The sequence below is a fragment of the Orbicella faveolata genome, unplaced genomic scaffold (assembly GCF_042242905.1).
Source record: "Orbicella faveolata isolate gen_17 unplaced genomic scaffold, um_ofav_v1 contig_14, whole genome shotgun sequence".
In the NCBI taxonomy this organism is placed as follows: domain Eukaryota; kingdom Metazoa; phylum Cnidaria; class Anthozoa; order Scleractinia; family Merulinidae; genus Orbicella; species Orbicella faveolata.
In genome coordinates, this window is record NW_028301541.1 from 2,721,087 (window position 1) to 2,745,946 (window position 24,860).

General features: G+C 38.2%; 1 protein-coding gene across 2 annotated transcripts; it reads left to right on the top strand.

Moving 5' to 3' along the window:
- Positions 1-83: 83 nt before the first annotated feature.
- On the top strand, positions 84-24,635 carry LOC110048570 (guanine nucleotide exchange factor subunit RIC1-like). Of its 2 annotated transcripts, XM_089287250.1 has the most exons (35): positions 84-314; positions 1,456-1,563; positions 1,943-2,019; positions 2,353-2,451; positions 3,489-3,631; positions 6,685-6,818; positions 7,202-7,293; positions 7,841-7,929; positions 8,654-8,807; positions 9,274-9,322; positions 9,787-9,850; positions 10,475-10,498; positions 11,345-11,400; positions 12,308-12,478; positions 12,618-12,656; positions 13,009-13,119; positions 13,345-13,434; positions 13,578-13,743; positions 14,246-14,350; positions 15,094-15,206; positions 15,828-15,956; positions 16,286-16,382; positions 16,777-16,901; positions 17,178-17,224; positions 17,803-17,927; positions 18,742-18,884; positions 19,262-19,348; positions 19,726-19,773; positions 20,073-20,416; positions 20,757-20,912; positions 21,571-21,701; positions 22,147-22,293; positions 23,037-23,211; positions 23,470-23,661; positions 23,922-24,635. In XM_089287250.1, the coding sequence occupies exons 1-35, from the start codon at positions 174-176 to the stop codon at positions 24,160-24,162; spliced, it is 4,212 nt and encodes a 1,403-aa protein (XP_089143376.1). In that variant the 5' UTR covers positions 84-173; the 3' UTR covers positions 24,163-24,635. The 2 variants fall into 2 exon arrangements, with proteins under 2 accessions (XP_089143376.1, XP_089143377.1); XM_089287251.1 differs by lacking the exon at positions 10,475-10,498.
- The last annotated feature ends 225 nt before the right edge of the window (positions 24,636-24,860 follow it).

Sequence of the window (24,860 nt, forward strand, 5' to 3'; positions counted from 1 at the left end):
GCAAAACAAAGTAAAAACTTCTTTAAAAAGTCTAAAAGCTCTGTCCTAACGAATACTGATAATATACCCCACCCCCATATGTTATTTTTGACACTCGAAAACAACATGGCGGCGGAAGAGAACGCTTCGTGTTGCAAATAAAACTAAACCACAATATCGTATCAGTTTTTGAAATGTACTTCCCAATTGGTTGGCCGAAGTACTTCAGTTCAAAGGATGTCCATTGTGGTGAGCTAAAATCCCTAAGATATAACAGAGATCGCTCGCTGCTGGCCGTAGTTTCGGACCATAGTGTGTGCATTTGGAACAACCGAGTGAGTATAGATTACACTTTATAGCTTTTTACAATTTTATGCTTGTGCCTTATAGGATCAGGATGGTATGATGTCCGTGAAGGGGTCTTGAGCAACGAATTTTCCGCGAATTTTCAACGGATAATTAAAATCGGCGGTTGTTTTTGTCCATTCATGTACTATAAGACTCAGATTTAGCTCATCGGTGGAAATTGGGATTTTCTGAAAATTTTACCGGTGCAGATCGCCATTGAGAGGGGCTGTTTGGTGAAGAAAATGTAAGTGAGAGGGTCCTCGTCTTGTGAAATTTTCGTAAGATGGGGAAAATCACAGCATTTGCTTCAATCTTCTTTTTACACTCATCCCCTGCTAAATGTATAAATCCCAGGGTGTCTAATCGATGAAATCTATAATCGATGATAATTGATACTAATCAGTTCCAATCATTATCAATATCAATTAATTGATTGATTGTGGTAATTGATGACCTACTGATGAAGAGGATTTGTGTGACCTGTTATCAAAAAATTACTGTCATCAATTTCCAATGGCAATTGATGGTCTAATTGGTATCGATTTGTTGCATTATGACAACATGAGGTGTAGATAACAAGCATGTTTATCTAGTCTTAGATGAAGGCCTTTTGTGACTATCAATTGATCATTGATTGACCGACACCAATCTATACCCATTACCTAATTTCATCGACTGATATCGATTGATTTATTGCTTTCCCGATTATCGATTTCCATCGATTGGACACCCCGGGAATAAATGTGACCTAGGCTCGAATCAGAATTTGAATACGTCTGCTTCAATTACCTCGAATCAGCTCGAATCCCAGATCTGGTGTCATTCATGGTGTGAGTTTAGTGTTGGCTCTCACACTTTCCCCAGGGGTTTTTGCAGTCTCACAGTCATCAATAACCTCCAGTTCTAAATCTCATCATTCCCTTATTATAACCTTGTCAATCATAAAAAAGATTTCATCCCAGGGAAATAAAAATACTTCATTTTATGAAGTTTCTTAGGAATGTTCGCATTTCTTCTGGATTATCTTTTTGAGGATATTATGTTGATTTCACAGTTTGATCAGTATTTAAGCATCTTGATTGATAAATATTCTAAGGTTTTCTTGTTTATTTGATAATATCTCTTAAGCCAAGAGTGCTGGTGGTTGCCTATCGGCGATCATATGATGCTATTAAAGATGTTGGAAGGAATGTTACTGTTGCCTGGAAACCAGATTCCACTGCTTTGGCCATTACTGTAAGTGAACTGTAGTTAGATATTTGTCCCTAACTAAAATGAAATATTGCCAAGTTAAGACATTCTATATTTTCACATACACAACTGTAACAACATACTGAAAAAGTGAAAATATATATTTTTAGCTTTTAAAACGTCTCTGCCAAACTGATGCTATCATCAATTACACCATTCATTAGATTTGAATTTGCATCTTTTTATTTAAGTTTCCAGAACAGAAATATCATATACATTTACAAATGCTGTTAACAGAAAATGGTATGGGTCATAGTTACATGTATGCTAAGAGAAATATTTTATTCTAAACTGCAAAATGTTGCATTGTGTTGATAGTATTTCTTCTTTCCAGTTTTGTAACTTCTTTTCATATTATATGCAGACTTCTGAAGGAAAAGTTGTATTCTTAGAGTTACAGAGAAGTAATGGGGTTCAACTTTATGTTCCAAGATTTTCAAGGTGAGATAACATAGTCAAATGATCATATCTGGACATGAAATGATCAAAGACATGTAAACTGCAAGCAGTTAAACTCCTGAATTACAGACACAACAAATTGTATCTACATGTAAATAGTTCTTAAAAATAGTTATGGTCAGATTTCCCCAACAGCCATAGAATCTCCTTTTAGACTGACTCTTTCCTGTGCTCTTTTGGCTGTTATTTACCACTGTGAGCTACATTCGTTCATATACATCCATTCAATCTTCTAAGATGACAAACTTTTGACCCACAAACAATATTTACACTTGCTACAATTTGGTGAAAACTGTTTTAATTTTGATATTTCAGTTACTCTTGGCGACACTCTTCTGTGAGTTCTCAGGCAGGTGTGCCCGCTCTGAAACTTGTAGAAATTGCCATTGTGCCCATCTCAGGTGGTGTTACAAGGTACATGTTGTATTAAGTATATTATTGCATTCAAGACAACATTAACGTACCTAACTGCCACCCGACAAGACAGTATAATTATGTAACTCAATCATGGTTGATTGTGTACTGAATTATGAGTAGCATATCTACCATGAGAGACAGTGTTTCATCGGGATATCCAAACACTGAGAATAGAGTTGAAAATATGACGTACAGGGGAACATTTTTGACAAAATTTGATGTGTTTGGATAGCCGATGAAACATTGTCTCGAGTGTTTGGTATATCTTCTCAATCAAAACAAAAAGTAAGGAGTAAACAGAGACTGAAGTAAAATTGTCAAAATCTATGCTTATTAAGACCGGGTATCCAATCCTCCTTCACTGCTGTGATTTTCTTTGTTTTAACTTGATGAAATATAAATGAGTTTGAGAAGATGTGTTCCAAAATCATACTGGGCACATTTAACTTTCCCAAATCTGCTTGATGTACACGTTAAAGAGCACACCAGAACACTTTGCTCTGGCAAAGGGCTATCACTCCAAAGTCAGCTTCGCAATCTTACTACAGTTAATTTACCATTATCAACTTCAAGTAGATTAGTAGCTTTTGTAAGTGTTGCGCTTGCCTACTTACCCAGCCCAACAGTTTACTTAGAAACCAATACCTTTGTTTCCACTAGCTTAAAATACCTCTCTAAGATACATCATTCAGTGTGTTCCTTCAGGTGGAACTCTATCACAGATAGATTAGTCATCCAGGGCTGGGTTGTTCAAAAGCCAGTTAACCCTAACCCAGGATTAGATTTGTGTAATTTGAGATAATGCAAGCTCCAAACTGAAGGACAAACAATATAAACAGAAAACCTCATCGAAAAGTTACAAAACTGAAATCAAAATTTTTGCTAATCCTGGGTTGGCTTAATTGGGCTTTGAACAATCCGGCCCAGGTAGATACCAGGATCAAATTCTTAAAACTTATTCTTACTTTTTATGTAAAGCACATTTTAGTTGACATTAACTACATATTAATGTTTTTCTTTTTCTTTTCTACCAGTGTGGCTCCAAGGCATGATGAGTTATTTGTATCGACTGGTAGTGGTCTCCTTCAGCGAGTCAACTGGCACGGCTTGCTTGAAGGAGACATGACCATGTCTATACACTCCATACCATTTACAAACGACTTGGAAAATGCAAGAGGTACATGTAAATAAAAGTAACATGTCTTGAGTAAATTATCTGATTTCTTCTTCATGTATATGTGGGCAATTCCATGTGAGAATGTGAAAAATCCAGATTTTTAAAAAGTGGTTGGACTTAAAATCATACCCTGTACTATGTTGTTGACAAGTTATAGTACATAGAAAAATAAGTTTCAGTTTGCTTGTGATAGCAACACATTTAGGGGGGGTCTCCAAAGTAAGTGTTTATTTTTTAATAATAAACAATAGGTGAGAGACAAATTTTTAACTTGCTATATAAAACTTGGAAATGATTTGTGTCTACAAACAGTTATATCAGAAGAAATACCTCAAAGGAGTTAATACATAAAAAATATAAATTTCACCCTGAACTTTTTTTAAAAAATAGTTATTAACAAAGTAAATTTTGTTACGGACGTTACGTAACGTCCGTAACGTTTACACAATCTTTTTCCATTCTTAAAATAACTATTTAAAAGATTTCAAAGATATTTCTGCCACAAAGCTAAATATTCTTTAGAAACACTTTGGTAAAAAGCAGTCCCTGAAAAACTGCAACATTTTCCACATAATGGTAACAAAACTTTGTTACGGACGTTACGTTACGGACGTTACAATTCTTGAAGCTTACATTTGAAAAAGTCTCAAGAACCCAAACATTACACTCAAAGACAATTTGTCGTTTTAAACATTAACTTGTTGCACCTAACATCAATGGAATTAGTATTCTGGTTAAACAGTTATTTCTCTTGATAGTTTTTCAAACTTTCTTGTGTTTCCTTATAACTTTGAAAAGTTTTTCCACGGCAGGCAGCTCCGGAATTTCAAAAGGCCCACTGATAAATTGGGAAACAGTTACTGGATCAGAAAAAATGTTTGAAAAGTGGACTGTGTCCACGTCATCTCGTCTAGGCCAATGGAAAGTACTGGCACTATTTCTGTGCAGGAACTTGAATTCTACAAAACTGCCACTTTTCTTCATTACTCTCCCAAAATAATAGGTTTTGATGTAATCAACTGCATAGTATTGCCCTGGTTGAATAGTTGGTGGTGGAATTGGGCAAAGGCTTTTCTGGTGCAACTCTTGGATCATATGGAGTTTTGTAAGCATAGCTTACAGGAGTGTCACCAGGATCTTGTACATGTGAGGCAGACAACTTTTTCTTAAGCCTGTGCAATCGCACTCTTTCCCTACACTTCTTTCTTTCAAGTTCAACTTTTCTTGGATCAACAGCTTTCTTTCTACTTTCCCTTTTCCTAAGTCTGTCTTTCTCTTTATGTGCTGCATGCTTTTCTGCATTTTCTTTGATTTTTTTTCTGTGATTTCGGACTCTTTCTGCCACAGTTAAACGCATTTTTGGATATGTGAATTCTCAAAGAAAGCAGTGTTTTAGAGAAGGAATTAATTATATTCACTGGAGTCCAGTATATGTCTGTGGGCTCAGATAGTTTGCAAAGAGCATGCTCAAAGCTGAGTACATTATGTAAAATGAATGTAGTGTCCTTCATACTGTGTTGGGACATTTCACGTCTTTAACATAAAGTACCAACCAGTTTGATTTGTAAAATGTTAAATACAAGCCTTTTTAAACTTATATGTCCAAAAAACTGTGGCCAACAATACAAAAAAGCTGATTTATTGTGTGCATTTTATAATAATTCACACAGTGTAACGTCCGTAACATTGGCTGTAACATCCGTAACGTTAAAGTTCACATAGCATTACATAATTGCGAAAGCCAGTTTAAATTAAATTAAGCTTTTTGGTTCACACAACTACTATACTTCAAATATTTGGAGCAGTTCATGTAATAAGCCCTGACACTTCACAGGAATTTTCCATTAATACCAGTGCTCTGGCTCATGTGGTTGTTTTTTATGTAACGTCCGTAACGGTGTGTTTTTTGCTCTATTTTAAAATATAGGCCAGTCAAGTGGAAAACTTTTATAACTCAATTAATGCGTCAGCAGGCACAAACATGATCAGCAATGTAACATTGGACAATCTCTTCCTATCCTTTGCCTGTGCTAGATTAAAGTTTCAAAAATGACTCTGAATGTAACGTCCGTAACTGTGGAAATGCCCATGTACTGATTTATTTCCATCCACTATAAGAAAGAAGCCACTTGCATATTAACATTTAAAGACAGTATTTATTTCCCTGACGTTAATACTATAAGGAGTACTATAGTTGTAGTCAGGCATGATAAAAATAAGAATTAAAATTTTGTTGTCACTGACTGAAAAACTTTTTGTGTGGATGTTTTGGTTAAAATACTATAACCTTCTTCAGCATAAATGGCTACGAATGCAAACGAGTGCTTAAAAGAGCCGCGGAAACGTCACTTGCGATTGCCAAGGACCTTGTAAATGTCAAGAATGTAAATGTGTTCATTAATGGCATTTGGTTCGTGAATTGAGTGCCATTCTTCTAAAAATAATCTTTTTGACCATTGGGAACAGCGGTCAATGATCTTGATGTTGTCAAGGTCAAATTCATGATTGTTTTGTATGCAGTGTTGGGCTAATAAAGAATTCCTGTCTCCTGTGAAAATCGCTCTCTTGTGTTCTCTAGTCCTGAATCTTAGGGCTCTCGATGTATGACCGATGACTGTGCATTATCTGATTTACATGCTTATAAATATAATTTTGTATTATAAACTGCATGATCAGAAAAGCCATACAAAATTTTCATAATTGAGTACATGTATGTCATCAGTACATTGAAATTTCAGTAGAAATATCAGCCAAGTGATTAACTTTTAATTGAAAGTTTCTTCTGCATTCAAGAAAATTCATTCAATCCCAGTTCAGGTTACGTTTTGAGAGTTTGCTCACGCAGACTCAACTGCCTGTATTTTGGAGGTGGCCATACACTGTTTTATAGATGTAGAGATAAATATTATTTCTGGTTTCTCTGAGACTAACTGAACTGTCTGTAATATAAGGGTGTCCGTGTTATGGATTATCCAATAACAGGTTCTACTGTACAGAAGTTTGCTGACTATGGAATTTTAGTTATTCACTTAATATTTACTTGTTCCTCACAGCAATTCCTTTAAAGACTGAAGGGGTGAGTTTCCGCGCGATGGAGTACAGTCCTTTACTTGGAGGGTTTGCTGTTGTGTTAGCAGATGGCAGAGGAGGCTTTTTGTCGGCGGACACAGCCAACTTTGAGTGCTCTGTAAGTATGATTTGAATGCCAAAGTTTGCATAAATTCTGTCATTTTTTATGATTTTCTCAATCTTGTACAGTACCTTTCACAGGATTTCATTAAGGGCCAGGAACCAGGCAAATTAACCAGCTGTGAGGATGATTTTGCCCACCTGGTTTGACCATCAAGAGGAAAGTTTTTCTCTTAAAGAAGTTCAGTTCAAAATGTTTTGCCCACCTATGAAAACCAGTTGCCCTTTTGCTGAAAACGTCAATGAAATCCCAGCTTTTATTTTCAGGACGGAACCATTGCAGTGTCTCAGTACTTTGATCATGCTGTTTTAATTTAGAATATCAAGGTTAATTTTTTCCATACCGGGTAATTTATTGTAAGTTGCTTTTTTCTTACTTAGGATATCATTGGTTTATGGGCAAGAGATTTGAGCTCAGCAACTTGTGTTGCTATTAACCATAGATACAGATTGATAGCATTTGGATGCACAAAGTAAGTTAACTGAACAAACCTATACCTCCCAAGATCAGCACCAAGATTCTCCCTACTGTTTTCAGAACATTTCTGTAATTTTTCTTTGAAGAGAATTAGTTTTTGATCAATAATTCTCTCCTGTGCAAGAGGATCAAGTCCAGGTTACCATTAAGCTTTGACATGTTTCCTCATGTACTGCATTTTAAGGATACCATTGAGAGCAAACAGTACTCAATACAACATTAAGAGCATCAAAATGTACAGTATAATAATTGCAATAAAAATTGTGTATAATTACATATTAGGATTTTGTGCTGTCCAATTTGGTAAAACTGGAAACAAAAATTCTGAGAACTGTCAGAATTAGACAAGGCTACCAGATGTCTAATTTATAGAATGATATATATTATTTTATTATTTTACTATAAATTATTAATACAAATTTTTCAAGAGCCACTGTAATAATTGGAAATCACTGTCACAGTGACAAATCTTTAACAAGCTAATAGTATTAGTTATTACTTTCCTTTTTGGTTCTTCATGTCTATTTTTTGCTTTTTTTCAGTGGTGAAAGTCTGGTGTACGGTTTTGATGATCCGACAGGAGGATTACAGCTTTCTCACCGCCTTGTTTTATCAAGTAAAGATTACCCTGGTATCCTTCATGAGTCACAGTTAACATGTTTAGCAGGTTTATATTAGACCACTAAAAATAAAATATATTTTCAGATTGTATACCCTGTAGGTTTTTTAAAAGATTTTTTAAAGGAAATCCCCTGTTTCTGGAACATAATAAGAAACAGAGACAATTTGTTTTAGTATTCCTTGAAGAAAGTACATTCATTTGATTTGTAAGAATGTGGAGTATAGTTAAATAACTACCCCTGCCCAATATCGTGGAATCCCGATTTCTCAAACCCTTGAATTTTTTAACCTTCCAGTAACTCAAACCAAAAAAATGTTTCCCTTCCCATAGTCAAACGCTGTAATATTTTACCCACGACAGCTAGAACTACCTGAGTTTTCAAAACAATTTTTGTCTCCTTTGGAGGTTTCAAAAATCCAGATTCCACTGTAGTTATTCAAGACCTGATGGGATACATGTAGTTTGATTTGCATCTTATTTGAATTCTACTGAGTGGAGTCAGGTAATGGGACTTCTTTGCTGATTACTTTTCAAAGTCTTAGACTTAGGGTTAGGGTTAGACTCTTTTGGACTTCTCAAAACCTTGACCCTCAGTACAGATCCTTACTATTATACCAAACTCTTAAATTAAGACTAAGATGAAAGTTTCTAAGGTGGAGAATTTTGTGTCAGTGTAATTGACCAATAGCCGTTAGGTCATTTCAGATGTTCCTTAACAATACAAAACACTCAGACACTGTCCAGGCTACAGGTGGTATCCAGTCTCTCTCCTGGACTCCTGATGGCTGTGCTATTGCTGTGGCATGGTCATGGGCGTGTCATGGTGGACTTGCCGTGTGGAGTGTATTTGGATCACTCTTGATGTGTACTCTTGGAGGAGACTATGGGTAAAACAAATTAATAGTAGTTAATACATGGTACATGTGCGAGTCTGTACTACTCATCAGAAAATTCCTTGTAAGAATGTGCATGTTAAAAGGTGTATTTTATTCTGATCTCAAAGCATGACTGACACAAGCTGTGGTCTTCATGATTGCACAAAACAAAGATATTACACCTTGATAATTGCAGCCAATTACACCATTATTATCCCTCTGGTATTCTCTAAAAGAAATGGAGAACATTTTCTGTAGTTCTCAATAGAAAAAAAGAAATATTTTGATAACTGCAATTATGCAACCAAGCGATCCAAATGGCTTCCAGTATCAGTAGTGATAGCAATACAGATTGCTGGTCTGAATTGTAATCTCACTGGCATTTGTCATCAATGCAGTACTTAGGTGACTTAATAGTAGTTACATGGTAGAATTAGGAGGAGATTGTGAACTTGACTTGATATATTGTCTTTCACAGGACATCCCAAGAGGCTGTACTCCACAATCCACTTCACATCAAGTCAATGGTTAGTCAGATTCATGCTTGGGATTGAGTCTACCTTCAAGCTTAGTGGACCTGATTAGGCGGGCACTTATCTCAGGTTTCCATAGAATGAAACTGCTCCCCTGGATGGGGATGTGCTATGCTTTAATCCCAGATCCCATCATGACAAGCCTTGTGATAATGACAAACCAAAAACACCAGAAACTAAAATTGATTGTTTCACCTTTACCTACCGTTTTTTAGCAAGTGAAAAATGAGGCCTCAGCACTCTATCATCAACAAGTTCTGTTGCCCAATGCAGATGCTGGACTCTCCTTATGTTCTGTCTGTTCTGTCCTTTCTAAATTGTCTTTGGTAGTTCCCAGCTTTGGTGTCCTTCTGTCTATTAATAATGTAGTTTTTGAAAATGTAAGATGGTTTAACATGTAGTACAACAGCTCTTGAGTTTTTCACTGACACTTTATGTTTTTAATTGCCTGATGCTAGGGATGGGGCCCAGAAGGTTACAACTTGGCAATGGTGTCTGCAGAGGAAGAAAGTGGCACTTCAGGTAGAGATTTCCTCTTGCTATCAAACAGACTGGTGATGACAATAAATGAAAAATGAAATGAAATAAATGAACAACAGGGGGCAGTTCTATCTGACCATGTTTTTTTTGTTCTGAAGTTTTAAGTTTAAACTTCTTATTTTGCTTGGCTACAGAAAACTCTAATTTGTAAGTTGTTTTTATTCTGGCTTTCAATGATGAAAGGATGGTTTTATATTGAGACATCGGCATTGGGAGATAACTTGCTTACAAGGGAAAAAAATATGATAGTAAATGGAAGTCTTTTCTAAAAACCCCAAAGGTTATACATATGTATTGTAAGCACATGTAGCATTTAAATTATTAAGGTTACTAAAATAATCTTTACACCATTCCGCTACTGAAAGCCAAAAGCTGGAGGTAATTTTGCAATAATAAATCGAGAAAGAAAATGGATTCAAAACAACTTGCTAGGATTTTTTCAGAGTGGTCAGCTGAGGGCTATGAAGTGTTACTTTCTTAGTTAGTTTATAATTATTTTTTTCTCTGAAAATACAATAAACTACAGTGAACTTAATATTATTAGCTTAATATTGAACAAGTTTCGCTGATGACGTAATTTAATTTTTTGCTTTTTATTTTTGATAGACGGCATAAATGATGATATTTCAGGTATAAATTTAAATAACAAACAGTTAAAAGGTCTTTAATCAATGGCCATGAATTTTAAATAAATTACAATAACATTTTCTTGATAATTTTAAAATGAAGTAAAAACATCTTTTCAACATGTTGAATAAGTTTACTGAAAATGTCATTTTTAAAACCTTTTAGCTGTTGTTATGTTTGGTTCTGAGATTGCTTTACCCAACTTTTCAGCCAATGAAAAAAATCATCGGTCATACTCAAATTTTATGGTACACTCTTTCTTCAACCTTGGTGACCTCCAGATTGACTTTCTGTAACTTGCTAGAAACAGAAAGAAAACTGTAACTTGTTTTTTATTCCTTCACCATAAAAACAGTTAAATAAATGCAATCTATCATAATTTAGATAACTGATGATCAATTGCTTTAAAGCCACTTACAAGAAGTGACAACAACAAAAACATTTACGGTGTGTTTCTTTAAGAAAATCCAAGATTGGATTCTTAAATCTTTTACTAAAACAGATCAATCCAAGATCTCTCGGATCATGGTGCATCAAAGGAACCGAAGAATCTACTCCCCGTTTAGTAAAGAAATGCAAAATCGGTTTTCGGATTCTTTCGGATTTAAGAATCCAATTGTGGATTTTCTTAGAGAACTGCACCCTTAATTGTAGCACAAAAAAGGTGTTAAATCCAAAAAAAAAAGAAATAGAAAGTGTGTATATCCTTATTTGATTACATTACTTTTGGTTGACATTATGATAATGGTTACTTAATATTTGTTGTTGCTGTAAGCAGTTTCAGTACAGTGTACCTGACTGTATATTGCTACTTATTTTTAACTTATTTTGTCTCAAACCTATTGTTAGGCGACATTATGCAACTTCAGTTTGTTAAAAGCACCTTGACAGTAAATCCATGTATGGTAAGTGAAAGGATCACAAAGCACTTTTCCTTTTACTTTCAAATGAAATTCTGCTGTAGTTTGGTTGAACATTCATTCAGCAAGAAATTATTATTGTTCACAAGTCATGAACAACACATAATTTCAAACAAAATCACCACCCAAGTGAATATATGAAAGATCTTATATTTAAACTTTGGAGAATGATATGAAGACATGATTTATCACCACAGGTATTTACAAAGCTTAAGCAGTTGTGAAATTAAAGCCTGAAAACTTCAGGCTTGAAGGGAATTCGAACCCATGACCTCTGCTATCCCATAGGTCGGTGCGGTGCTCTACCAGCTGAGCTATCAAGCCATCTGGTAGTCTCCTCCGCAGCCGTTTTTTGGGATGTCACGCAACGCTCCCAAAAAACAGCTGCGGAGGAGACTAGCCATCTGGGAGTTGGTCATGTTGCAAGTTTGTAATATACCCTAGATGGTGAATATACTAGTGAATAAATGAAAGATCATAATTATATTTGAGCTGTGGAGAAAGATATGGAGACATGATCATTGCAATAAACACACAACTTATTAGCAGTTGTGAAATTAAAGCCTGAAAATTGAGATTGTTTCTTTTTGAGCTACTAAGTGTAATATGTAATTTGGCTTTAGAACTCCACTTTCCACTTTTGCCATCACTTCATAGCATGTTTCATTTTGAATTCTCTTATTTTTGATCTACAAATTGGGTCAAAGACATGCTGGTCTAATGAAATCTCCAACGCACTGTTATTTGTGTTGTCACGCAATGCTTCTTCTCCAATGGAGTGTTGCAAGATGCCCAATAAAGGGCTGCATAGAAGACAAGTCTAGTGGTGATTGCAATGGACTTGGCATTGAAGAAGGGTTTCTGTCTCATATGTTGTAATTTCATGTCACAGAGCAACCACGAGCATCTCTTTCTCCAAGGAGAGGAGTGTTTGTATCTCAATACTGGAGACATGGTGTCCGAGACACAGGATTTGATAGAGGGGAATGGAACTAGGCCTGTGATTGGTGGAACTGTTGGGCACAGTACATTGGTCAGTAACAAACAATGGATTGTTATCCAGGTGGGTTTGTTTGAGTGCGTGACTTGGGGACTGTAACGCCATCACTAATTGTATAATTTATTTTTTTGTGCGTGTGAACTCAATCTACATGCAAACATTTCTTAAGATCTAAAGTGCTTTTGTTTTTTAATCATTTTAGATTCCTTCAAATTATCTGGATAGCAACTGGCCAATCAGGGTGAGTATCTGAGCACAAAAACTGACACTTTTGAGTGTTAGAGCATAGTTGGTAGAGTTACTAACTATGGTTCGAGCTACCTTCATGTGACCTTGATAAATTGTTTTCTTTAGTGTTAGCGTTGTGTTTCCTCTGCTTTTAATTATATTTTAAAAGGATCAACGCAAGCCTTGCGCGCGTTTTCTCGCTAAAATATCCCTGACATGGAGGGAGCCTTATTCGATTGACCTATCAGAATGCTGAAAAGGGTGTCCTATAAACCAATCAAGATCTGTGCGCATTCACCCCCGTTCGGAAAATCAAAACCAATCACTTCGCTTACTTCACTCTTTTTGCCTTGTTTTTCTCGTAGTATGCAGCTGTTGATAAAACCGGACGCTGCGTAGCTGTTGCTGGCAGAACAGGAATCGCTCATTATTCACTCAATAGCAGAAAATGGAAACTCTTTGGAAACGTGTCACAGGTATGCAAATATCATAGCTTATGAAAATACGGGTAGAGGGGCGGGGGGAGAGAGCAGGGTAGGAGGGGTCAGGTGGTTGCACTCAGTACTGTATATCAACAGTCGTCTACGAGTCCATTAGCCAGGATTTTTTGATATTTCACCCCTGATTTATCATTACATTAAATAACGTTTTGTTGTACGAGGAAGACTGTGATCGTCGATACTATTTCTTATTACCTGTAGGAACAAAGCTTCTCGTGCCGAGGTGGCCTGTCTTGGTGGAGAGATTTTCTCATTGTGCCGTGTTACAACTTAAGCTCGTCATCAGATGAAGTAAGTGTCGGTTTGTTTTTTTTTTTTTTTTCGATAAATTTAGATTTGAATCAATTTGTATGAACTGTATTTCTCAATTTCCCATACGTAGATGAACAAAATTCACAAGCAGATAACAAAATTTCCCTTTGAATTTTTTACAGGTTCGTTTTTATCCCAGGACATGCAACTTGGACAATGCCTTTTCGCTGAATGTCAAGCTCCCTGCTCCAGCATTCCTGGTGAATGTGTTTCGTTGTTTGCTGTTGGTGTACTGTTCTGACTGTCGAGTGGTGTTCTTCTCGCTGGAAAGGACAGACGATAATCCAAGTAAGGAGGGTTGTGAAGTACTTCCTTTTGTCAGATTAAAACCAATTCACGACGACGTATATGAAAATTGTTCAACGATACGATTATCCCTTCCCAGTTGTTTGAGGCGGGTGGCTTACCATCTAACATAACTTAAGGGCAAAACGACTTTGCTATGTATCATGGGGGTTGATATTCTTAGTCCTACAACCTGGTCCTTGAATAGAATAGCCCCTCTAGATAACAGTTTAGGTCAACAAGGTTCCTAATGCAAATATTATCCTACTTGTTCCAGGATTAAAAGGAGAACAGACGCGCAACCGAGAAATAAAGAAGAGAGAAGACTAGGGAGAGCTGAGGGGGCACTTCTCTCTCCCTAGTTCCCCCTTTTTTCCCATCTCTCTCACTTGTCTGTGAGCGCTCGCTTCAAACAACAAAACAATAACAAAACCACGTTAGCGATAACTAAAACTTGATTCAGTTATTGTTTTCCACGTTCTTCACTCTCTTTGCATCCTTACAGATGTTCCCGAGGTACATGTGTCACGCGTGCAGGAAGTGTCTTTAGTTAATCACGTGCCGCATCCCTTAGCAGTGGTACATGTCACGCTAACTTCATTGTATGCCGGTAAGTGAAATGTCACGCTAAAACGTCACAGTATTCTGTTGTTATAAATGTCACAACATCTGATTACATGTCACTCTAACTTTACCTTGGATTGGTATCTGAAATGACACATTAACCTTACAGTATGTTATTAAGAAAGGTTTTTGACATCATGCCATAGCCCTCTTCAGGAGATGAGAAACAGTCTCATGAAACTTGTCAACTAAACTGACGCTTCTTTGAGCTCTGAGGTGCCGACCACACTGATACGTTTTCGCATGAAAACGCATACTTTTTGATGCGTTACGACTAAAACGACCGAAAACGCTAATGAAAACGTAGGCTTTCGAAAACGGTTTCAAAACAGGATCCCTTTTGAAAACGCATTGTTTTGAAAATGCTCCATTTCTAGCGTGGACAGGTGAAAATGGATCCTAAAAAAGCGTCATATACTGCCGTTTTCATCAGCGTTTTCGGTGGTTTTAGTTTGAACGATAGGCAAAGACGTATAAAAAAGTATGCGTTTTCGTACGAAAACGCATTAGTGTGGACAGGTGAAAACAAAACGAAAATCCTAGTGTGGTCGGAAAATATTTGCTGCGTTTTCATTGAGACAAGAACGAATACTTGTAAATACGCATTAGTTTAGTCAGGGCCTAAGGAAAGATTGCGTGATATGCCCAAACTTAAAGACCCTCCGCTTAAAAGACTACATAGAAACCCACCTCAATTAAAGATATTTTAAACTGTCTTTTTGTTCTCAGAATACCAAGGCTCTGACGGACTGGACGGTGTGGAATCACTTATCACAAATGTTGGTGGACGCTTACTAATGCTGCAAAAAGACAAGGCATCCCCTGAAAGAAAATCTAAAAAGGTATCGGTAATGTGAATTAGTGTTTAGCAAACCCTGGATCCTTAGTAACTTTTGATTGAAAATACAATCGCATACTTTTCACTTGGCCGTGTGATTGTGTTTTTTTTCCCATGGCTAAAATGGCTGACAGGCTCGATGTGCACTGTACGAGCAACATCGTGGCTGTTATTTTGGTCGTCTTGGAAAGAATTATGAATCTTTGTGTCATTTGGAACAGAGAGCGAGCTTTCTGCCATTTTTTAGCAACTTTCAAAGTAGCTGAAAAGTAAACCTTGGATTTTAACAAGAATCGAACCCATGAATTTTGTGATTCCAGTGCAAACGCTCTACTACTGCTTTACGAAGCCGAGAGAACCGGTCAACAAGGAGAAAGAAAATGGATGCAGGGGACCACGAATTACCGTAAATCCTCGAATTAGCGCCCCCCGCCTGCCCCTATCTTCTCCTAAATTTGAAATAAGCGCCCTGGGCGCTAATTCGAGGATTTACGGTAATTGCGAAAATGTTTTGGGGTCTTTGTTTCAAAAGTTGTGTTGATTAACCTGACTTCTTTTCTAAATAAAATTTCGCATCCGCAAAGTAATTGCGTACTAATGAAACTGTGTTTTTTGTTTTGTGTAGTCGTCATTTTGCTCTCCTGTTGTCCTGGCTTCGTGTGTGGAAAACGTGTGGACATCCTCAACGTCGAGTCGAACTAAACGGCATCTGATGGAAGCTCTGTGGCTAGGATGCGGAGCGAATGGAATGAAGGTACACCAAGCTAATGTTGATGTTTATACAAATTCTCATTTCTGGTCTCCATATGATCGTTCTAGTTTAGTTAGGAGAATTTGTTATTAGATGTTCATTTAAAGCTTCTTTATTTTCATACATGACGTGCTTGATTTTGTGTTAAAGTTTTCAAGAGAAATTAGATCTTGACCGTTGTGTCGCTAGAGAGCTTAAGACTTGAGGTCACATCTTGCTATTATCAACCGCTTTCCCAGTCATTTTTCAAAACCTGAATTTCCACTTTGGAAAGGAGCTCGTTTCCTTAACGGAAAATAACTCAAGTCATGTCTGTTTGGTTTGATTCACAGGTTTGGCTCCCTTTATTTCCTGGAAATGATGAAAACCCGCCGAATTTCCTGTCCAAGCGAATTATGCTGCCATTTCAACTGAACATCTATCCATTAGGTAAACATTGTAACGGTTGGACTTTCTACAATTACATTGGGATCAGTGACAGTAAAAGGAAAGCAAAATGGTGATACTGTAAAATGCATTTAAGCCGTGGGTTTAGGTTTGTTTAAAAGGGAATTTGGAGGAGTTATTTTCAGTGGGCCTTCTAATCGGAAGGAAGTTGCCTTTCAGACGATGATTGCTTATATTTGAAATGAAGTCTCGTCTGAAACATATTTCGTGCAGAGCTTTTTGGGACCTCGCAGTGGGATGGGGCGGGGGAGAAATGGGGAGGGGTGGGGGAGAGGTGGGGTCTTATTGTGATTTTAAATTCTAGCATGGAGAGCTAACATCGAGATGTGAAAATTAATTACGTTTGACCTATAATTTATAATATATTTTTTCACAGCTGTGTTATTTCAAGATGCTGTGATTCTTGGTGCAGCCAATGAGCCAATGCCTTTAGAATGTACATCGCCAGCTCCAACCTCTCTATCACCTCAAGCCTTTCCTTTCTGTACGCTAGAAAGAACGGTGAGTCACCTTTTCATTCAATACAGTCGTAAAGTGTTGAAATTTGAAATTATCCTCAGTGATCCCATACATTTCTTCTCTTATTGGTTCTCGAGAATTTGGTGATACATCAAGACAGTAACCCTATGTTGATGATTATCGTTATTCTCATCACCTGAGTGCTTGATAATGTATTGATAATAAAATCTTAATACCAATTTCACTGTCTTGTTACTAGAGTCATGTTGAATGGTTTCATTTGAATTTAATCCGATTGTACGCTTGCTTTGCTCTTAGACTCAAATATACCTACATCATGTTTTGAGGCAGCTCCTGCGTCGAAAGTAAGTGCTGTTCCCGTTTAGTCTATTGTCTAATTTAAACAATTTTGTTGAACTTACAGTACATAGATAAATGAGCGAGCGAGCGAACGAACAAACGAATATACGAACAAGATAGAGAGGAAGTGGCCGAATGACCGAATGGACGGAAGAACGAACGAGCGGACGAACGAGCGGACGAACGAACGAACGAACGAACGAACGAACGAACGAACGAACGAACGAACGAACGAACGAACGAACGAACGAACGAACGAACGAACGAACGAACGAACGAACGAACGAACGAACGAGCGAGCGAGCGAGCGAACCAAGCAACTTAACAACCATCCAACTATCCATGGAACCAACCGGTGAAACGAGAAGTAGGTTTGGGACCAAATTGAAGTGTTTTTTTGTGATAACAAGCAACTGATCAAGCTTTCACATTTGAGATAAAAGAGTTGAACAACAATGACGATGCATTAGAGAGTTCTTTTTTTGTTTTTCTCAGTTCATCTCAGTAGTTACTTTTACCCAAATGTCTCTAACTTGTTGTTTTAGATTTTTAGCTAATCTTGGGTTTTTTCTCTTGTCCTTAGCTTGGGACAACAGGCGTTGAAGATTGCCAATATGTGTTGTGACTTGCCATACTTCCCTCATGTGCTTGAACTCATGTTACATGAAGTGTTGGAAGAGGAAGCCACAGCATCTGAACCCATTCCAGGTGATAAGGACGAGTTAGTTTAGGAGGGGTGGGGTGGTGGCCAACTGTTAATTTTCTGGACTCCAGTTCAAGCTGGGGCTCGGTTTAGGGAGACACTTAACTTTCCAAGAGCCTTGCTTCACCCAGGTGAAAAAATGGGTACCGGCGAATTTAATGCTGGAGGTAACTCTGTGATGGATTGGCATCCCATCCATGGGGAGTAGGAATACTCCTAGTTGCTTTGATGCGATATAAAAACGGGAGATAAGCCCAGCCCTAATGGGCCACTAGGTGAGAACACGGAGATAACCTAATTCGTGATTTTAAGGAGAAATATCATGATGTACTTATTAAAGTAGAGAAACAAAGAAGGGACAGCAGAGAATAAGGATAGTTTGGGGTGCTGTCCTCTTTCTGATGTAAAACTTGCAAAATACTTTCAAATTGATGGAAATTTCAAAATGATCGTTTTCCAGAGGTGGAAAAACACCAGAGAAGTGTTAATAGACCGAAGATAAATAAGGATGGTTACGACTCAGGAAGATTGAAACGGATTATAAGAACAACAAAGTTGAAAAAAGTTGGGTAATGTTTGCAGGAGGTACCACTCCTACATAGTTCCCGTAAGGTTGAGGAAGATTGAGTTAGACTGGGGACGAAGAACTTAGTAAAAAAAAATACAAAATTAAGGCTCACTATGAGTGCTACATCTTTATAATTGAAAGTAAAATTAAACCGTCATTATTCGTTGTGTTATTGTCTATATAACATTATTTGTTACTTTATTTAACTGTAAGGGGAATCTACATTCTGACTTTTCTTTGCTTTTTGTTAGATGCTCTCCTTCCTCGTATTGTTCGGTTCATCAAGGAGTTTCCTCAATATCTGGAGACAGTCGTGCATTGTGCAAGGAAGACAGAGGTTGCTTTATGGAGTTATTTATTCACGGCTGTGGGCAATCCACGAGATCTGTTTGCAGTAAGCAACTTAGATGGCTTTGTGCACTTAAACCTTTAGTGGTTATTGTTGAAAGGAAGTTTAGTTACAGTTTAAGAAAAGTCATGGTCTAAAGGAGTTTAAACTAATACGGACACTTGTTTTACATCCTTTAAACCAGATTCATTTGAAACGAGGTTCGTCCTACCATCGTTTACAAAGTCCCGATGTAACCTTTAATTCAGTCAGACCTTAAAGAGCGCGAGACCAATTGAATTTTTCTTTGCTTCTTTCTCGCGCTACGCGATCGCCTTCGCGATTCGCGCTTTGGTTGAAATGTTCACTGGATCAATGAACGTGGTGGTAAGTTCACTTTTTTTAATCAGATTAAAATGTTTCCTTTTGTGTTTTCTCGTCAGGATTGCCTGGCGGCAGGTAAATTGGAGACTGCAGCTTCTTACCTTATTATCCTACAAAACTTGGAACAACCAACTGTCAGCAAACAGGTATGTGTGATAAAAAACGAAGGACAGACGCCAATGGGCAGGGCTAAGTGTCCGTATTATATTGATGGGTCTATAAGGAGAGGTTAGACTGTACAGTCAATCTCTTTACGGCCAGGAGATGGTAATTTTGGGAGTGGGTTTTATTGTAGGAAGATTACAATCGGAAGTCTTTCCAGTTGACTCATTTTTGAAACCAGTGGCAAAGTTAGAATTTAGTGAAAGTTAAAATCAAGCAAATTCTGTGCACCGGTATCACCCAATATATTTGGGGTTCAGGGACAATTCCATTTACTTCGCTCTGATTTGGACGCTCGCGTTTGAAATTGCAACTCCTTCAATGGTGAAATAATAACCGTATCCTTAATTTATCTTTGTAGCATGCTACCATCTTGCTGGATAAAGCTTTGGACAGCTGTAAATGGAATGTGAGTTTTGTGAATTCCTTTCAGATTGTATGATTGCTGCGTTGTGTGGCTCATAAAGGGAAATTTATAACTTTTAGAAGACACTTTGCTTATTTTCCAGTGTATTTTAACGAAGCTCCCAACTCAAAATTTCGCGGCTCTTGTCGTGTGGCTAGAACTCATTTCAAAAAACCATCCCGATGTCTTTGAAGCTGCGCACCTTTTCGAGATAACAATCGAAAAGTTGGTTGTTGTTCTTATCTAAATAAGCCTTAGTTTCGCGAGCAAATTTTCATTGTTATGTTTTCTTTTTGCGGCAGATAGCGCAAGATCTCGTCCGTTTCCTTCGTTGTATTGCCGCAGACGAACTCGACTCCCCTCCACGGTCCCCAACGTATGTCAAACCACACCACCCCCCACCCTTGAGTCCAACTGCTTCTGTAGACGGTGACGACATTCCTTACGTGGTTAATCCTCACGCGCGCTCCTCGAGTGTCTCGAAGCCTCCTACACGCGCGTCCCTCACGCGTGGAAGCTCTATGGAGAAAGGCTTTATAACAAGGACTCCTTCAACAGAGAAAGCTTCTTTGTCGAGAACAAGTTCAGTGGACAAGTCGCGGAAAGTATTGGCAGCGAGCTCTCTGACTTTACCAACACAGCCGAAGTAAGATAGTAAGGTTCTTTTGTTTATCTCAAACCCCTTCAGGTCTATAAGGACCTCTGTGATTTAAGACTCATCGCTCTTCTGTGTCTCCTTGCAATCCTCCCCTACCTCGTTACAATTTTATCATCGAGACGACTGGGGGCGAAGTTTGCTTTACTGCGGTGTCCTTTGCAGCTGTCATTTCGCATGCAACGCAACACACGGGCTGCGTGATGACTGAAACAACGACTACAAAACAGAGAGTATTGTAGTTATACTATATAATTTTTGTTGTTTCTTGATACTGGTGCGACAGACCCTCTCATTTACTTTACTTGTGTGACTTTATCTATCGTCACAGACGACCATCGGAGTTGGACAACCCAGACAACTTCTTCATCGACACCATTTTGAATCGTCACGCCAGGCTGCTGTTAACAGCCATGCGTCTCAGAGACTTGGGAAAATTCGCGGCTCACTTGGAGTTCGCTCTTGAACCGTGGCTTCGTAAAGAAAAGTAAGTAAACGTGGACTGATCAACACCTAATGTCTCCTTACAATTTCAGGACATTATCAGGTAGGCAGGTTATGAGAATAAGGAAAATCATCAGCTAGGGAATTAAAGCAGACCTCGCTACAGGAAGGAAATACCCGCCACCGGGGGGGGGGGGGGTACTCCCTTACATGGGCTATATAGGTTTGTGTGGCCCCAAAGGGTATGGTTTTTTAATCTGTTTTGGTCAGAAATAGGTTATCAATTTTGACCATTTTGGTCTCGTATAGGGTATGGATTTTGCACTCTAGTCTTGAATCTAGATTGTTTTTTTTTTAGACGAAGCTATCCTACCTAATAAAACTGAGCATATAAACATTGCCTTTAACATCGGCCTGAACTAGGGAACTAATTATAAGGTGGGGCTGAAATGAGGTATTGATTAAAGGGTCAGGTCTGAATGGGGTAGCGAATTTTTGGTCAGCCCATAAATAAGGTAAGGAAAATCACAATTTTTGTTCTTAAATAGGATAAGGGTTTTGGGAAGCGGGCCGCACACCCCCACCCAATTTTTCTGGGAGTACTCCCCCGGGAAATAAACATACTGTAACCTCATTATCAGCATCTTGTCATTGAAAATAGAAAATAAACAAACCGTAATCTTTTATGCTTTTTTTTGCAGAAATCGCGCCGCTCGTGTCGATGATTACATCGAAACTTTAACAAGTATCCACAGGAATTTCGATCTTCCTTACCCAGCTGTCAATCAGCTGACAACTGGACCGCTGTCGCCTAAACCTTGGAGTAGATATGGTGAGTGACCGCTCGAATGTGATCATTATTTTATTTCTCCTTAGAGTACCAATATAATGTCAAGCAGAGAGAACTGACGAGAATAATGAAAATCATCAACAAGGGTGTAGTGCTGATTTACTACCGAATTCTCAAGACTTGCCCTACAGGAAATGTATTGGCATCGGAAAGGAGAGGCTATATTTTCTGCTATGGATGTGATGCGATTTGAAATTTGATTTGTTTCTTAATATACATGTATGACAATGCGATAGTACTCATATGCGTGGAAACCTTAAAAGTGACGACACTTTGCAGTGACGAAATCCCCGCTCTGCTCTCTGATTGGCTAGTGAGACTCGGAAACTTTTCGGGTACGATTACGAAAGCTTACCAAAGGCTTCGCGTTTCTTAAGTCGGAGGAAGGTCAAGAACGAGGTTGAAAATTAAGGATGTTTCTCTTTAGGTCGTTTGTCGTCAGTATCCTCGTCTGGTAGCGCACGTGGTGGGCGTCAAACCCTGGACGACTTGGAAAGCAGAATAGAACTGGGAATCGAGCTTGGAGAGGAGGTGGATGAGGAGGAAGAAGCACACTTGTCTCCAGTGTGTAGAAGTAAGAACTTTGCATATCCGCAGTCTTCATTTCTTACAAGGTCAAGTCACATTCAATATCTTATTTCTATTTGAAGGGAATCTTGTCTGAAAAGCAGTTCAAGTTCCAAAGTGTTCTGATGGTTCTCTTTAACTGATTCTGTTTTTTGTTGTTGTTGTTGTTATATTTCTGTAAGTGGTTCTAATACGAAGTCCAATCGCGCATTGACGTCATAATTTCCCATCAAGCTTTGCAAAAATAAACATTCGGCGCGCGGGAAACTTGAAATCCTAAATAAGCTGAAAAGAAACGCCCAGCATTGAAAACAGGAAAAGAATTATCGACTTCAAATCACTGAAACAATTTAACACAAACACCAACTTGTGATTTTGTACAAAACTGTTTTTAGCCAAGATTCTCGTTAAGAAATGGAAAGGAAAACATCAAATTTAGTCTCGTAATGGTTTTTAGGGGATGTTGTGTTGTCGAAGTTTTGCGACGTCTGCCATATCCAACCATTTTACCTAGGATCCAACTGTATTCCCTGACTTTGTAGTATTCTTGTCGTTTACCTAGTTATTGATGCTTTTCGACCTGTTTTAGTTCTGAAACATTGTAAAGCAGGGTATAATATATCTCCCTCATCTTTGAGGAAGGACTCTTAAACCGAAAACATTTCACAGATAGCGTGCATTTTATCGGCCTGGTAGAATTTCCTGGTAGAATTAATTTGCCTAGTAGAATTAATTTTTGTTTTGGAACAGATGATGACACAGGTCGTGTCAGCGGTGATCCATCGGAAACCAGCTCAGTGGCATACTCAATGGATGGCGAGGAGGACTGGATCTGGGGTGGAGAAGGGCCTGGATACGTGGATGTACAAGAAATTCGTGCCCAGCTTGCGTTCAGCGGTTCATTGCCAGCGCTAAGAGAAATAAGGTCAGTTGTAGAGATTTATTGAAGGAGCTACGTCACAGTTTGCGCACTTTAAAACTACCACTATCTCTTCTAAGCCTCACAATGTGTCAAAACCAACCTACAAAGTAACCTATTTGGTAGTGAAATGTGTTACCATTTTTGTGACGTGTTAAATTTGTTCCCTTTCCATGCTGTGGAAGAAAACAAAGGTAAATAAATCCGAATCTCCAGCGTATTGTTTCCAACAGACATTAACTTGGCGTTTTTCTCCATTTCAAGATTTTTACTTCAGATATTTGTAGAGGCTAAGTGTCACGACTGGTGGTTCATTCTGTCACTTGTATTGCGTGACAGCACGAGTTTGACAGACTTTATCGACGACGTCATTAAACTTCGGGACACAACTGCGGAGTCACTGTCCCGGATGAAAGACGGAATCGAATCGCTAGAGGCCTGGGCTGAACAAAATTGGTGAGTCTAGTTGGTTAATTTAATGACATTGTTTTTCAAAAGCAATTTTGTCTTTGCTCTCTCTTGTGTTTTATATATTTCGAGTTGGAAAACTGGGGGAGGGGTGGGGAGAACAGGAGAATATATGGCTGAAGATTGGTAATGATATACGGGCCATGGGCGTTACGGTCCTTACAGAATGACCGAGAGCCCGATAATCTTCCGTTTGGCACGACTAAGCCCAGTGAATAAGTGTTATCTCTGGTATCTCATTTTTTTAGCCATGGTTACCATTTGTTCCTTGGTCTTCACAAAGAGCATTGGCTCGCTCTTGAGAGAGCACTGAAAGAGGCCAAAAATGCGCCCAAAGAGCAAAAGGACAGCAGTCCCGCCTCTGAGTCTAGCCGTCAATCACGTCAGTCTAGCACGAGTAAGGACGAAGAAAGGCCTGGAGACGAAGAAGAGGAATTGCAAGAAGTGGCCGAGGAGGACAAGAACGAGTACGAGTGTGTTGTGTCGTAAACGTTCCAAAAACTTCTTCAAGGTATACTAACATTTACAAAGTCGCCAGTCCGTGGATTGGAAACGTGAGGCCAAGAATTTGAAATAAAACAATTGCTTTGGCAGTCAAGTAAAATGGAACTGAGCAAGTGAAATATTTGTAGTTATTACTTTAATATATTTGGAAAGAAGCGGAGAAACCTAAATATACCTTGCTTATGTCCATGAAAGGTTCGCGTTACTATGGGACTTAAATTCTGCCATTCCACAAGAATGGTGGTTCAACAAGAGTGGTGGTGGAGTACCTGTTTTTGTACAGCCTAAATAACTTGAACTTCAATATTGACTTCAACAAATAAGTGGAATTTTTTCAGCACACACATTAGGACGGCCGCTTGAGAGATTAGATGCCGGTAAAATAAAACTTATAGAAATATATATATTTAAATAAAGAGTACATCTGGTCTTGAATAAAACTGTATTATTTCAGTGTAGCATCTTGACTCTGAGATTGTATGGCGGAGATTCCAGACAGATAAAAGCTGAAACCTCATGTTGATCAGACAATTTCTCTCAAAGCTTTGACACACTCTCCCTCACCGTTCGTGTAGTTATCCGTTTCATCTTAACTGCCAAGAAAATTCGTTGCCGGGAACCTTGAAAACTAGGGCTGGAATGGAATAACCTGATCCGAGGATAATTGCATCTCTAGCTTTCTA